At 40.4% G+C, this 16,470-nt stretch overlaps 1 protein-coding gene across 1 annotated transcript in view; it reads left to right on the top strand.

The window, feature by feature from the left end:
* Gmcl1 (germ cell-less 1, spermatogenesis associated) overlaps positions 1 to 12,618 on the top strand; it is a 59,223-nt gene extending 46,605 nt beyond the window's left edge. Inside the window, 1 exon segment of the mRNA XM_029558743.1 lies at positions 11,319 to 12,618. Coding sequence (XP_029414603.1) covers positions 11,319 to 11,447 — 129 coding nt within the window. The 3' untranslated portion in view covers positions 11,448 to 12,618.
* The last annotated feature ends 3,852 nt before the right edge of the window (positions 12,619 to 16,470 follow it).

Below are 16,470 nucleotides of genomic sequence, written 5' to 3'. Positions count from 1 at the left end.
TGGTGAGTTGTTTGCCTGTGCTTTATTTGTGTTACATGTGTTTTTTCTGGGAAAGAAATAGAAAATAAAAGCAGAAATGGGCTGGGGAGATGGCTCAGTGGTTAAGAGCACTGACTGCTCTTACAGAGGACCCAGGTTCAATTCCCAGCACCCACATGGCGGCTACAAACCATCCTTAACTCCACTTCCAGGGGAATCTGAATCCTTCTTCTGACCTCTGCGGCATTGCACGACGCAGGTGCACTCAGTTAACATGCAGGCAATACATTCATACACATTTAAAAAAAAAAAAAAAAAGGCAGAAACAAAATTCACATATCAGAGGTACACTGCTGACATTTTTTTCATCCCAACATTGGATCTTAATATTAACTGGCAATCTTACTTTTCTTTTAATGATGAAAAAAAGTACTTGGAATTAACCAGCCACCCCCAGGTTAGCCAATCCCAGTTCTGGGCAACATCCAAAGCATTGTAGTTAGCCAGCTGAGTGAAATCTCTCTGTGAGGCCTGAGCAGGGTATTGACTTTGGCACCATCAGTGTCATGGTGCTTCCTCACAGCCTCTGATCTGCTGCCTGTCAGAATTGACAGCCAGTGTAAACACATGCACATACTGTCTTTTGACCTTCCTGGCCAGCTCAGAGTCAGGGGAACCTGACAGGGTGGCCTTGGTGAGAGCCCAGCTGCACACACCAGTGAGGCAGCGACTATAACCTTTAGTTTCCAATTTGTTATATGCAACTTTATCAGTAAATACATATCTACAATATCTTAACTGCTTGATATTAGTTGTTCAAGGACTACCATAATTTAGATAATTTATATTTACTGAATAAACTTCTCTTTTTTTTCATTTTACTATATAGCTCCATGCGCATTTTCTGTTTTTTATTTGTATTTATTAGTTTTAGCCCAGGTTAACCTCAGACTGGTCATCTTGCTGCCTCAGCCTCCCAAGTACTAATTATTGTAGGTGTGCACCACTATTGCTAGCAGCTCATGTATTTTCTTATGGCCATATTGCACTGCCCTCATCAACATAGGAGAGTGCTCCAGTAGTGTGTGAACATTCTTTCTGATCTTTTTAAAAATTTTTATTATTTTTATTTTATGTGTATGAGTATATTGCCTGCATTTATGTAAGTGCACCTATGTTGTTCATAGAGATCAGAAGAGGGTGTTAGAGCTCCTGGACCTGGAGTTACGGATGGTTGTTAGTACCATGTGGGTGCTAGAAACCAAACCAGGGTCCTCTGCAAGAGCAGCCAGTGCTCTTAACCACTGAGCCATCTCTCCAGCCCCATTCTTTCTAATCTTTTCCTTAATGTATAGGGAGAATTCAATTATGTTGGTTTTAATTTTCTTTTATTTGGTTACTGGTATAGTTAGACTTTTGTGTGCTGCTTGACTTACTGTATAAATTAATGACTTATGTTTCTACTTAATTTGTATTAAGGTGCTAATTTTTAAATTTTTATTGATGCTTTCAGAATTTCATAGAATGTGTTTCAGTCATATTCAGACCACCTCCGCCATGTCCACCCCACCTTACTACCTCCCCCCAACTTCATGTTCAATGTTATTGGTTGTTTTTTTTTTTCTTTGAAGGCCTGTGGACCTGAAATTACTCTTGGATGTGGGTCCATCCCCTCATACCTGGTCAGCCTACCTGGTGTCACACTCTTAAAGAAAACTGTTTCTCCCCACCTCTCTTAGAAGCTATCAGTTGCCAACATTTCCTCAGCTAGGGTTTCTTGCCCCCCCGCCCCCGGCCCCAAGCTAGGTTTTTGTCTGACTGGAACTTGAGCAGGACTTGTGCATGCTGTCACAAGTGTTGTGGGTTCATATGTGCAACTACCCTGTGGTGTCCAGATAACAAGGTTTCCTTGCATTCAAAGCTTGAGGTGGTCAGTACCAACTTGATTTCTTCTTGTTTGTTCTATAACTCATGTCTGTAGTGTCTTCAGCAATAGGGTCTTACCATCAAATTCTGGCAGATAATTGAGAGAAATGGCATACCAGTATTGTTTGAGGGTCTCTGGTACTGCCCTGGTCAACAACTCCAAAAGAGGGAATCCATTCCTTGCATTGGGCTTTTTATTTGCCAGCCTATGGTGTCTGGTAGGGGCATTGTCCCACTGCTGCAGGGTAATAGGGTAACTCCATTTAAACTGTGTTTATAGTGTGTGTGTGTGTGTGTGTGTGTGTATGTGTGTGTGTGTGTGTGTTGTTTTTTGTTTTGTTTTGTTTTGGGTCTTTTTGAGACAGGGTCTCCCTGTAGCCCCAGCTGGCCTGGAACTCACTATGTAGACCAGGCTGGACTTGAACTCACAGAGATCCACCTGCCTCTGCCTCCCAAGTGCTGGGACTAAAGGTGTGCGCCATCATACCCAGCTTGTGTGTGTATTTTTAAGAAGCTTCTATAGTGATAGGTTTCCATCTGACTTTTTCAAAAGGCCTTTAGTGTTTGTTTTGCCTCCCCATAGTTCCTGCTCTGCTCTGTCCTCCCATTCCCAGCCCCTTTTAACCCTTCCTAGTCCACTGTTCCCCTTTCTCCCTTTATATCACTGCATTCGTAACTCCCTGCCCCATCCCTGTGGCCCTTTACTAGTTTTCTGAACTCTGTGGATTAAGAATTCAAAGCTAGCATCCATTTAAGAGACAGAACGTGCAGTGTTTCTCTTTTCTGGGTCTGGGTTACCTCACTCACGATGATTGTTTCTAGTTCTATCCATTTACTTGTGAATTTCCTTTTTCTATGACCGAATAATATTCCACTGTGTAAATGAGCCATACTTTTATTAACCATTCATCAGTTTTGATGGACATCTAGGTTATTTCCATTTCCTGACTGTTGTGAATAGAGCAGCAATGAATATGAATGAGCAGGTATCTCTATTAGCATATAGAATCCTCTGGGAACATGCCCAAGAGTAGTATGGCTGGATCATGGAGCACATCTGTTTTTAGCTTTCTGAAAAACCTCCATATTGATTTCTGGAGTGGGTACACCAGTTTGTATTCCCACTAGCAGTAAGTGTTGCCCTTTCCCCACATCCTCTCCAGCATTTTTAATTTTCATTTCCCTAATGGTTAAAGATGTTGAACATTCAAAAAAGTATTTCCCAGCATTTCATCTTTTGAGAATTCTGTTTAGTTCCCTGCCTCAATTTTTGTTTTAATTTTTAATTAAAATTTTTTTATGTATGTGTTTTGCCTACATATATGTTAGTGCATCACATGTGTGTAATGCTTGGGGGGACAGGAGAGGGTGTCAGGTCCCCTGCAACTGTAGTTATAAGTGGTTATGAACTGTCATGTAGGTGCTGGGAACTGAACCCTGGTCCTCTGCAAGAGCAGCCAGTGTTGTTAGCCACTGAGCCGTCTCTCCAGCACCTCCTTCCCATTGTACCAATTTTTAACTGGATTGCTCATTTTTTTGATGTTTAGTTTTTTTAGTTGTTTGTATATTTAAGATATTAACCTTCTATCAGAGGTATAGCTAGTAAAGATTCTTTTCCCATTTTGTGGGCTACTTCTTTACTCAAATAATGGTATCCTTTGTGTACAGAAGCTTTATAGTTTCATGAGGTTACACTTACTAATTGTTGGTCTTGATGGCTGTGCTTTTAGAGTTCTGTTCAGAAAGTCCTATGCCTATACATTTCTGTGTATTTCCTTTCTCCTCTATCAGATTTCAAGTATCAGGTCTTATGTTGAAGTCCGTGATCCATTTGGAGTTGAGTTTTGAGCAAGGTAAGAAGATAAGGATCTAGTTTCATTTCTCTACATGTAGCTATGCAGTTTGACCAGCACCATTTGTTGAATATGCTGTCTTTTCTTCAGTGTGTATTTGTGGCCTCTTTGTTAGAAATCAGGTGGCTGTAAGTTCATGGGTTTCAATCTGGGGCCTCAGTTCTGTTCCATTGATCAGTGTGTCTTTTTTTATGCCAGATCCATGCTGTTTATATTACTATAGCTCTGTAGTATAATTTAACTTTAGGGATAGTAAGTAGCCCCTCTAGCAGTTCTTTATTGTTCAGGATTGTTTGGGCTTTCCTGTTTTGTGTGTGTTTTCATATGAAATTTGAGATTATTTTTCCAGTTTCTGTGAAGAATGGTGTTAGAATTTTAATGAGTATTGTGTAATCTGTAAATTGTTTTTGGTAGAATGGCCATTTTCACAATATTAATCATAATATTGATTCCAATAATTCATGAGCATCTTTCCATCTTCTGGTATCTTCTTTCTTTCTTCAGTGCATTAAAGTTTTTAATCATGGACTTGGGAGATGGCTCAGTGGTTGAAAGCGCTGCCTGCTCTTGCAGAGGACTCTGTTTCAATTCCAACACCAACATGGCAGCTAACAACCGTCTTTAACTCCAGTTCCAAGGGAGCAGACACCTGCTTCTCACCTCCATGGGCACTGCACTACCTACATGCAGGCAATCCACTCATACACATAAAATTAAAAAATAGTATATTTTTTAAAGTTTTTAATCATACAAATCTTTCGCTTTCTTGGTTAAATTTATGCCAAGATTTTTTTTTTTTTTTGAGGCTATTGTAAATGGGATTGTCTACTTGGTTTCTTTCTCAGTATGTGTGTTGCTGGTATATAGGAAGGTTACTGTGTATGTATGTTAATTTTGTATCCTGCTACTGTACTGAATATGTAATCATCTATAGGACTTTTCTGGTAGAGTCTGTAGGGTCTCTTATGTATAGAATCATATCATCTGCGAGTAAGAATACTTTCACTTTTTCCTTTCCAATTTGTAACCCCTTTATCTCCTTCACTTGTCTTACTGCTCTCGTTGAAACTTCATGCACTAAATTGAATAGGAATGAAGTGATTGCATGTTTTTGTTATTTTTGTGGAAATGCTTTGAGTTTTTCTCTGTTTAGTATGATGTCGACTGTCATTTGTTGCATATTTATTCCCTTTATTATGTTGAGATATGTCCCTTGTATCCCTAGATTCTCTGTAACTCTATCATGAAGGCATGTTGGATTTTGTCAAAGATCTTTTCTGTATGTAATAAGATGACTCTGTGGTTTCTGTTCTTGAATCTGTTTATGTGGCAGGTTACATTTATTGATTAACATGTGGTTGAACCATCCTTGCATCTCTGGGAGGAAGCCAAGTTGATGATGGTGAATTCAGTTTGCAAGTATTTTTGTTGAGAAATTTTGCATTTTTGTTCATCAGAGAGATTGGTCTATAATCTTTTTTTTGTTGGGTCTTTGTCTGGTTTTGGTATTAGAGTAATACTGGCTTCATAAGAATTTAAGAGTTGTCTGTTTTATGTAGTAATGGGTAGTACTAATATTAGTTCTTCAGAAGTCTGGTAAAATTCTGCACCATATCCATCTGGTCTTGGGCTTTTCTTATTTGATTTTTAAATTTTTTTTTAAATTTTTATTTTATGTGTATGAGTGTATTGCCTGAATGTGTGTAAGTGTACCCGTGTCATGCAATGCCTGTGGAGGTCAGAAGAGGATGTTGGATCACCTAGAACTAGAGTTAGGATGGTTAGCTGCCATGTGGGTGCTGGGAACTGAACTTGCAGGTCCTCTGCAAGAGCAGCCAGTGCTCTTAACTGCTGAATGATCTCTCCAGCCTGAAGAGATTTTTAAGTTTCTGCTTCTATCTCATTGGTTGTTATGAGTCTTTTGAAATTTTTTGCTTCCTCTTGTTTTAATCTTGGTGGGTCACAGATATCTAGACATTCATCCATTTCTTTTACATTTTCCAGGCTAGTGGAATATAGATTTTTAAATTATATTCTTATGATTCTCTGAATTTCCTCAGTATCTGTTGCAATGTTTCCCTTTTATCTCTGATTTTATTAATTTGGGTCCTCTCTTTCTTTTGGTTAATTGTTAAAGCCATGTCTGTCTTGTTAATCTTTTCAAAGAACTAACTCTTCATTGCATTGACTCCGTTTTTTGTTTTTATTCCACTAATTTATCTCTTTCCTTCTCTTTTTGGGTGTTTTGGTTTGTCAAGGCCTTCAGGTGCATCATTAAGTTACTAATAAGAGATCTTTATAGTTGTCTGATGTGGGCATTTAGTGCTATACACTTTCCTCTGAGGACTGCTTTCATTATGTCTCATATATTTTGGCATGTTGTGGTTCATTCAATTCTAGGAATTTAAATTTTTCTTCTTGATTTCTCTCCTGACCCCAATTTTCATTCAGTAAAGTGTTTAGTTTCCATGAGTTTGTATCCCTTTCTCATTTCTATTGTTGTTGATAGACATTTTGATTCTTTTGTGGTCAGATGCAATACAGGGTGTTATTTCAGTTTTCCTAAATTTGTTGAGATTTACTTTGTGTCTCAATATGTGGTCGATTTTGGAGAAAGTTCCATGGGCTGCTGAGGGGGAAAAAAGGTATTTTTTGGTGGTGGGGTAGAATATTCTGTAAATGTCTGTTAGGTCCATTTGATTTATGATCTCCCAAGTTTCTCTAGTTTTTGTGTGAATGACCTGTCTGTTTTTGAGTGTAGGGTATTGAAGTCACCCACTATCACTGTTTTGGTATCAGTCTGTGATTTTAGATCCATAGTATTAGTTTCTTTTATGAGATTGGGTGCCCCCTGTGCATGGTGCATATTGTTTAGGGTAGTAATATCTTGTGGGTAGACTTTTCCTTTAATGAGTATGAAATGTCTTTCCCTGTCTCTTGTGACTAGTCTTAGTTTGTTGTCTGTTTTGTCAGTAATTAGACTAGCTATGCCTGCTTGTTTCTTAATTCCATTTGTTTAAAATACCTTTTTCCAGCTTTTCACCCTCATAGTGTGGATCATTGATGATGAGGTGTGGTTTTTGGAGGCAGCAAAAAGATGGATCCTATTTTCTAAAACAATCACTTTGTCTTTTTATTGGGGAATCAAGACCATTAATACTGAGTTTTATTGACCAATGTTTATTAATTCCTGTTATGTTGGTGTTGTGGTGTTGTTTTCTTAGACCTCTTATAGTGAGCTGTTTTAGAATTTTTTGTTCCTTGTACTCTCTTGGGTGTGTTAAATCTCTTCAGGCTGAAGTAGTCTATCAGGTGTTCTCTGTAGAGCTGGCTTTGTGGACATTAATTGCTTAAGTCTGTTCTTATCATGACAAGTTTTTCTTTCTCCTTCAAGTACAACTGATAGTTTTTTCTGGATATAGTAGTCTTGGCTGGAATCTGTCTATGTTCTTTCCTGTCCCAAGCCCTTCTGACTTTCATAGTCTCTATTGAAAAATCAACTGTTATTCTGATGGGCCTGCCTTCATATGTGACTTGCTCTTCTTCTCTTGCAGCTTTTCCATATATTTTCTTTGTCCTGCACATTTAGTACTTTGCCTATTATATGGTGTTGGGAATTTCTTCTCTGGTCTTGTCTACTTGGTGTTCTGTATGCCTCTTGTACCTTGATAGGTATCTTTCTAGGTTTGAGTTTTCTTCTATGATTTTTGTTGAAAATATTTTCTGATATGGGTTTCTTCTCCTTCCATACTTGTATATGTTTGATCTTTTTAGTGTTCTAGAGGTCCTGCATGTTATAGTTTAGATGCAGTGTTTATTTGACTGAGTGATCCATTTCCTCTCCCTTTATTCCAGACCTGACATTCTCTCTTATACTTGATCCATACTATTGGATCTGAGCTTTTTGTCTGACTTCCTGAGGTTTTTCTTTTTTTTCTTTTGTACAAGTATTTTGCCTGCATGGAAATGAACTTATGCATACAATGCTCACAGAGAATAGAAGAGGGTGTCAGATTCCCTGGGATTGGAGTTACTGTTGTTAGCCACCATGCGGGTGCTGGGAACCAAACTTGGGTTCTCTGCAAGAGCTCTTAATGCTCTTAAGCACTGAGCCATCTCCCCAGCCCTTACTTCCCTGAGTTTTCTTCCTGAGTTTTATCTCAGTTTGGCTTTTCTTCAGAGATTCTTTTTAAGTTTTAATTTCATATCTTGAATTGTTTTACTTATTTCATTCAACTGTATTTTCATGAGCTTCATTCAGTCTTTTATTCATATCTTCTTTGAGTTCCTTGAACATACTCATAATTATTATTTTTGAAATCATTGCCTTATGCATCAGCTAGGTTGCCTTTCTCAGGAAGGCATTCCCATCATCTCCATTATGTTGGGAGTACTAATTTCTGGAGGAGTCATACTGTCTTGGTTATTTATGCTGTTTGTGTTTTTTGTGATGGGATTTACATCGTTAATAGTGTTTCTTGGTGTGGATAGCTGATTTTGCCTTTATGTGAAGGTACTTATATCTTTGCTGTTACCCCAACTTCCTAGGTTGAGGCCCAGCTTAGTGGAGCTTAGTGTTCAGTCTTGTGGCCATTCTGTGTTGTGCAGATGGGGTGTAAGAAGTGGCCTCATTTTAGCAAGGGATAAGTGCTGCTTCTGAGACTGAGAATACAGAGCAGTTTCCATGTTGTCCAGAGCAACAAGAGTGGGTGAGGTGGCTGCTGTGAACAAGTCAGCAGACAGGTCAGTGTTGATTTTTGATTAGATGGGGAGGATTCTTACTTGGTGGTAACTAAGAAAAGGTGTAAATGTATTTGACTAGTTTTGTCTGGGCTAATGCACAGCCTATACAAACCCAGCTATAGCTGGGAGTGTAGGGAAAGCAGGCAAGGTTCTATAGAACTGACCACCTCTTGGCCATTGGGAGCAACGTGACCTGAGCTAGGTGGTGGGTGAATGGGATGGACAGGGAACTTACAGGTCTGGTGGGTATCCTGGAGTGTGTGACCTAGGCTAGCTGAGCCTGGGAACTGGGAAGGCAGATAAGGAATGTTGGGGTTGGGGAATTCACAGGTCTGGTTGGGTACATGGGATTGTGCTACCCGAGTTATACCTTTAAACAGCTTTTGTTATTAACAGCAGCATTTGGCACATGTTGCTGGTTTTCATTCTTCAAGGCAGACTGCTCACCTTTCCCCTTAGTGATTTCTCTCAGTGTGGTCCTTAAACATCCTTGTCCTTACTAGGCCTATATACTCATCTTAAGTTCTTCCTGCTCCCTTTATGATTTAATTTCTTACATTGGAGTGTGTGATGATGTCTGTTTCAGATGTATTTGTGTATTTAAGATGCTTCATTATACACTAAATCCCCATGCACTTGCTTTCATTTCAAGATTTTATCTTTATGTGTGTGGGTTGTGCATGTGAATGCAGGTGCCCACAAAGGCCAGAAGGCGGCTTTGGATCCCCTGGAACTGGAGGTACAAGTGGCTGTGAGCCACCCAACATAGGTGCCATAGAAGCCAAACTCATGTTCTCTGTAAGAGCAAAAATGTGCTCTTATCACTTGAGCCATCTCTCCAGCTTCTAAGATCAGAACTTCGTGTTTTATTGATTTGTTAGGAAGATAGCAGTACATCCTTTTTAATTAGGCTATCTTGTTAGTGTATTTTCATGCCCCATAATGAAAAGCCACATCTTCCTTCAAAAGTCCCTGGATTCAGGTCAATGATTATTCTTCTGTATTGGGGGTGTGGAGCCATTTTGTCCAATTCCTCTGAAATTCCCTTGGTAATTTCAGGTTGTATTATTAAGTATTGTTCTAGTTCATTTCTCCATTGCTGTGACAAAACACTCTGACCAATACCAACTTGGGGAGGAAAGGGTTCATTTGTCTTACATCTCCCGGGTCAGAGTTCATCACTGAGGGAGCCCAAGATAGGAACTCAGGGCAGGATCCTGGAGGCAGGAGCTGGAGCACAGGCCATGGAGGAATGCTACTTTCTGACTTGCTCCCCTGGCCCATGTTCAACCTGCCTTCTTATACAACAGCATAGGCCCACCTGCCCAGGGGTGGCTCCACCCACAGTAGAGGGCTGGGCCCTCCTACATGGCTCAGTAATCAAGAAGTTTCTCCACAAACATGACCACAGACCAGTCCAATGAAGGCAATTCCCCAATTGAGGCGTCCCCTACCCAAGTGTGTTGACAACTAAAGTTATCCAGCACAAATGTGTAGACTGATCTGTGGGAAATTGATGTTGCACTCTCAGAAATGCATCTTCCATGTGTGGTCCTTACCATGCTTCTCCTGTGTGTTTCCTGGAAGTAAAATGCTAGGTATTTTATATTTGGGTTGCTAAGAAGTGAGTTTTGTCAGGACCAGGGGATGTTCATGTGGGGTTTTGTGCTCAGTGGGCATGTGCCATATAGGGCCTCCACAACCTCACTTCCAGAATGGAGCCAGCCAGGGGCACTTCACTGTGCAGGGGTTTGGCCCAGGCCCATGTGTGCACTGAGCACTGGGGTGGAAATAAAGACTTGAGGACAATGGAACTGATGGAATACATTGGAATTGGAGAGCAGGGATTAATGCTGCTTACTCAGATTGGTGTGTCCATTCAGCTTCAAGCAGTATCTTCTGTTCCCTGTAGTTAGTTAGCCCATTTGCCTACCACAGCCCAGCTTTTACTGTACTCAAAACCCAGACCGCCTCTCTTCCTGGAAGCCTTTGTTAGGGCACAAAATAGTACTTTGCATCATCAATGTATGTGTCTTCAAAGCCTTGCTACTATTTCATGAGTCTGCCTTCACCCAGGTCCCAGGTGCAGGCTTTGCCCAGGCCTGCATGGCTCAGGTGTGCACTGATATTCCTTTTGGTGACACTGCTCTGCCTAGATGACAGCAAATTGTACCACTTGAGATTTTCCATGCTGGGGAGTACAGAGAAATAATGGAGTATATTTGAGTAACATTTTATTCTCTACCCATATTTATCTTCCTACTCACCCATACAAAATATGTGTCCATTTAAGCTTGCTTTGATCACTCAGAAACTCTAGTTTTAGTTCATCTTCTTCAAGGAATGCATGCTTCAAACTCTGGATTATCTAAACAGTGCTTATTGGTATTCTCCAAAATGTATAAAGTGAGTAATGTATGGGATGTATCTTAAATATTAAAACTTAGAACTTAGGAATTCTCATTTCAGCATTGCCTCTGAGCTGTGTGCCCTGCCTCTCTTCACTTTATGTTCATAAAATATGTAGAAATTGGATAGAGAATTTTATAGGAATGAAAATAACTGTCCCTGTTGAAAATCTGGCTTTATCTCCTTTATTCGTCAGTGCTGTTCTATGAGGCAGGTACTCTACAGTGAGGAAACCGCAGCTAACAGGATCGTGCTCATGTCTAGTGGACCTGAAGGTTGTGCTTAGAGCTGTGGCGAACTCTTCATCCCAGGCTACCTCCTTTGGTTCACTATATTCAACAGCTTGGGTGTTTTAATGTCTTAATACTGCTGTCTGGTTGTCATTAAACCTGCAAATCTGTCTTGTAGGAACAAGTGGTGATGAACTTGGACAGCAGGCTTCTGATCTTCCCTTTATATATCTGCTGTAACTTCTTGTATATATCACCAGAAAAAAGACCTGAAAGTAATCGTCACCCAGAAAATCCAGGAAACTGAGGCTCTCATCTGTGGGAAGCAGGAACACTTTGAAAACTGTTGAGGCCAGCTTTAACTTAATGGCCTACTGCGCTCACATCCAAGGTGACTAATAATGACAGGGGCCTTATGAACTGCACAGATGCTGTAGAAGATGGTCCTTACCCTTGTTACATTTCTATGCACATATGAAAAAAATATTTTAAAACTAAGAAAATATCTGTTAAACCACGTGTTATATCAACTCTTGCTTTTAATTTAGTATAAGTAGAAAATTGCTATAGGTAAATTTCTCATTTCTTTGTAACAAAATATAGCTTTAATTTTTAGCTTGAATTTTGCCTAATGTTAGTAAACTTCACTTACCTGTAAATTAGTTTCTATTTTGTTAAGAGAATGCTAAAGGAATAATTCGACTGACCAATTATAAATGTTCTTTCAATTGGTGCCTTTAAAGCTGTTCTTTAATTTTTCAGCCTCTATCTTGATTCTTCACCTTACTCCGATACCTTTCCAGTCTGCTTGTTTTTAATCATTAAATACTTTTTCATGGTTTGGGGGACTAAGTATAGGAATTTTTTTTTAATCTCAAGCATTTTCATATTTTTCTTTAATTTAGCTTTCCTAAAATTTTAAACAACAAAAATCAGCTTTAGAACTTGAAATAAACTTGAATGAGGGAAAATGGGTTGATTTTGAGGGTTCTTTTGCCTTATATGGCCTTGTCTTTGACATTCTGTGTACTCTTACTGTCAGGTTATGGTTTATTTATGTACAGATACTACACTTTCAGACATTTTCGTGCTCTCAGATCATTGGAATTTATGTTCAAATTCTCATTTGTAATCGTTTCCTACTTAAGCTCAGGACTTTATAACCTCAAAACTGAGTGCCTTTGAGTTACACATGTTAACTGCGATTTCATAGGCAATGTACAGGAGGCTAGAGGAGCTGATGTCGAAGCTAGTAACAAAGGAGTCGTGTAAAATAGAATTTATTTTTGTCAAAAATGAGATGTATGCTTGTCATGATTTGTTTATGTTGAATTCTTATGTTTATTGCTATTTTGAAAGTAGCCATATTCATTTTCTTTCCAGTCAGGGTGCTTTTGTGGTTGATGTATATTTGTAGTATGTTTTTAAAATTGGAATCATTTTTATGTATCTGTTCAAATAATAAATGCTCATTTGGAAAAAAAAAAAAAAGAATAAGCAAACTCCGATTTAAAATGGACCTCAAACCTTATCTGAAACTAGGATTTCTTTTTCTAGTTAGATCATTTTTTTCAACCAATTGGTTCTTTATTTTTGTTTTAAAGCAGAATTCTGTTGGAGCTTTAAAGAAAACAACTGGGCAAGCAGCTGTAAATCTCAGCAGCTGCTCTGAGGAGGGAGCTGAAAAAAGGAAGTGAGAAAGTTATGCTTAGAGTCAAGAAGGAAGATAGGACCCCTGAGGGAAATCTGCAAGAGAGAATACCCAATGTCAGAGCAAGAAGGCCTCAGATTTGGACTGGTATTGGAAAAAAGGAGGTCTTTAGAAAGAAGGGAAAAGAAAAGGTTGTGGTTTCCGAGTTGTAATTCAGAGCAGGCAGGAGCAGCTAGAGGATTCATGAGTACCTGCTCCCAACTGCTTTGAGCTTTGAATTTGCTGATTGTTTTTCTTTTCTAGTAATATGAGTGTTTTGACTGCCATTTATGTTAGTGCACCTGTGCATGCCATACCCAAAGAGGCCAGAAGAGGGTATCAGACCCTCTAGAACTGGACGGACAGTTGTTAGCTACCCTGTGAGTGATGGGACTCAAACCAGGACCTTTACAAGAGCAGCCATTGTGGTTAACCACTCAGCCATCTCTTCAGCCCCTCATTTAAATTTTTTTAAAGTGATTATGGCCAGCCAATGAGATGGCTTGTGGGTAAATGCACCTGCCACCAAGCCTGATGATCTGAGTTTGGTTCCCCAGAACGCACATGGTAGAAAAAGAAAATGGACTCCCAAAAGTTGTCCTTGACCTCCACACTCATTGTCATGCATGTGCCTGCACAGATACACATGTGCACAGAAAAATGAAATAAAAAATGTTGTAATGATTAGTTGTCCAGGCTGCACTAGCCATATTGTAAGGGCTCAGTGACATAGAACTGGTGGCAGCTATAAAATATTACCATCAACAAGAAAGAAAGTTCTGGTAGTCTAAAATATGGGTCTTTTTTTTGATATTTTGAGACAGGGTCTCCCTGTAGCCACAGCTGGCCTGGAATTCACTATGTAGACCAGGCTGACCTTGATCTCCAGAATATAGGACTCTTAACAATGAAACTGATGGGATTTTTTTTTTGTTTCATCTTCTTTTGTCTTTAAAAAATTATTTTTAATTATGGGGGGGGGTCTGTACACTCAAAGGCTTCTGATACCCTGGAGCTGGAGTTATAGGTGGTTATGAACCACTTGATTTCAGTGCTGAGAACCAAACTCCGGCCCTCTCCAAAAGCAGTGTGTGCTCTTAATGACCAGGCCATCTCTCCAGCTCTTCTCTTTTTATTTTTGAGTCAAAGTCTCACTGTGTAGCAGAGGCTAGCCTTGAACTCAATTTATACACCAAGCTGGCCTCTAACTCACTGTTGCTGCTTCAGACTCTCGAGTGCTGGGATTGTAGTCATGTCTGACAGTGCCTAGCTGGTGAAACTGTTTAAAGTTACATTTCTTAAAGATGAACCCATGTGAAGAACAGGGACACAACAAACAGCCAGAGGTGCAGATGATAGGCACCAGAGACTTGCCATCCACCAAAATGGTTTGGTTCCTTTTTTTGTGTTTGTCTTTGAGAGAGGATCTCATGAAGCCCAGGTAGCAGCAAACTTGATAGGAAATCTTGAACTCCTGATCTTGTGAACCCAGAATGCTGGCATTACAGGTGTGTGTCACCATGCCCAGTTTATGTGGTGTTAGAGATTGAATTTACAGCTTGTGCATGGTAAGCAAGCACTCTGCCAACTGAGCCACATCCTTAGCTCTTAGAAATTATATATTCAAAGCAGTGCAGGCTCAGGCACGTGACTGGATTTAAAGGGGAAGAAAATAGTACAGTTCCCTCCTCAAGTAGAAAAGTGGTTTGTGCTGTATTGTGGTGTTTGTTGGCTTGAAATAGGTTAGCACTCTAGTCCATGCTGGCCTCAACTCATAGCACTCTGGCTCCCTCAGCCTCCAGAGTGTTGGGCTTACAATCACGAGCCAACATGCCTGACAACCAGAGAGTTTTAATTCTTCCCAAGGTACAAAAGTGCTAAGAGCAAAAATCCCCAAAACAGCATCAGTCACTGAGAACTAGGGTTCAGGCAGTGCGCAATTAGAAGAGAATTGTTGTGCATGCTTCGTGTTCATAGCAGAGCAGCATGCTTTTATGAAGCTGGTAATTCCACATCAAATAGACAAGAAAAGTAAAAATCAAATTTCTGCCTGGACACAGTGGCACACGCCCAAAATCTCAGCAAACCAGCCTACACTTCATAGGAGAGCCTGTCTCTAAAAATATACAAAAAGGGCAGCCTGTCTCTAATTTCTCAGACATCAGCTGATTTCTGTTTCTCTGGCTGTGTCAGGCTCTTTTCTCCCAAGTCTGCTGTAGGTGGTTGCCCGCACTCTCCTACTTTCAAAGGAGGATCTATATTCTAATGAGTTTGTTTTGTCTAGCTAGCTCAGCCTAGCGCTCTCCAAGCTGCAGGTACATATCTAGTTGGTCTAATGAATGTTCAAGATGACCTCAAGTTAGTGTGTCCAGCATCAGCGTGCTTTACTTTCTCAGCATTGCCCTGTTTACCCAGACTCAGCAAATAATGTTGCCATCTTTCCAGACATGTGTACCAGAAGCCCAGATGTCACTCTTGAATGTTTTTTTTTATGTTTATTTACTTATTTATTATTTGTATTTTTAATCTTTGTGAGACAGGGTCTCCCTGTAGCCCCAGCTTGCCTGGAACTCACTATGTAGACCAAGCTGGCCTCGAATTCACAGATCTTCATGCTTCTGCCTCCCAAGTGCTGGGACTAAAAGCACCAATTTTTAAGTTACCCAGTTGTGCTGGATAGCTTTAGTTGTCAACTTGACACACCTGGGTAGAGGGAGACTCAATTGGGGAGTTGCCTCCCTTGGGCTGGCCTGTGGCCCTGTCTGTGGGGCATTTTCTTAATTGTTGAGTGACGTGGGAGGGTCCAGCCCACAGTGGGCGGTGCCACCCTGGGTAGGTAATCCTGTATTGTTTAAGAAACCATGTTGAGCTTGAGCCAAGGGAGCAAATCAGTAAGCAGCATTTCTCCATGTCCTTTGCTCCAGCTCCTGCCTCCAGGTTCCTACCGAGTTCCTACCTTGGGCTCCCTCAGTGATGAGCTGTGACCAAGGAGATGTAAGCCAAATAAACCCTTTCCTCCCCAAGCTGGTATTGGTCGGAGTGTTTTGTCAAAGCAATTGAAGGCAATCTAGAACACCAGTCTCTGATACTATGCAAAACAGACTAAGACACCAACCTAGATAAAACTACCTCTAGCCAGGTGTGGTGGCACACACCTGTAGTCCCAGCACTTGGAAGGCAGAGGCAGGTGGGTCTCTGTGAGCTCAAGGCTAGTCTGGTCTACATAGTGAGTTCCAGGCTAGCTAGGGCTATAGGGGGACCCTGTTTCAAAAAGACAAAAAAAAAAAAAAAAACAAAAAACCCTCCCTCCAGTATGTTTTGCTTCTTCAGTGAAGTCTCTGTGTCACCCTAAAGTGTTCTCTGAATAAACTCACATCTGATTCTCTCCCATCCTTAAAACTGCAGAGGCTCCTCAGGTAACCTTAAGTCTCTCCCACATCTCTCGCCTTGCCCTGCAGTAATGCAGTCTCTTCTCCCTCAGCACACATTGCCCCCATTACTTCTGGCTGGTTTGTGCTCACAATATTTTCTTCTGGAAGTTTCTCTTCATGACCTTCGTCCTCAACCACCTCCACCAGGTAGGTACTCCTCAGCTGTGCCTCCCGATCCCTGCATGGCTGCACTTTCACATTGCTTCCTT

This window comes from Nannospalax galili, unplaced genomic scaffold, assembly GCF_000622305.1.
Source record: "Nannospalax galili isolate Female #2095 unplaced genomic scaffold, S.galili_v1.0 scaffold269, whole genome shotgun sequence".
In the NCBI taxonomy this organism is placed as follows: Eukaryota; Metazoa; Chordata; class Mammalia; order Rodentia; family Spalacidae; genus Nannospalax; species Nannospalax galili.
Note: the sequence above shows the minus strand (reverse complement) of the source record. Positions and strands in the feature narration are given on the sequence as shown.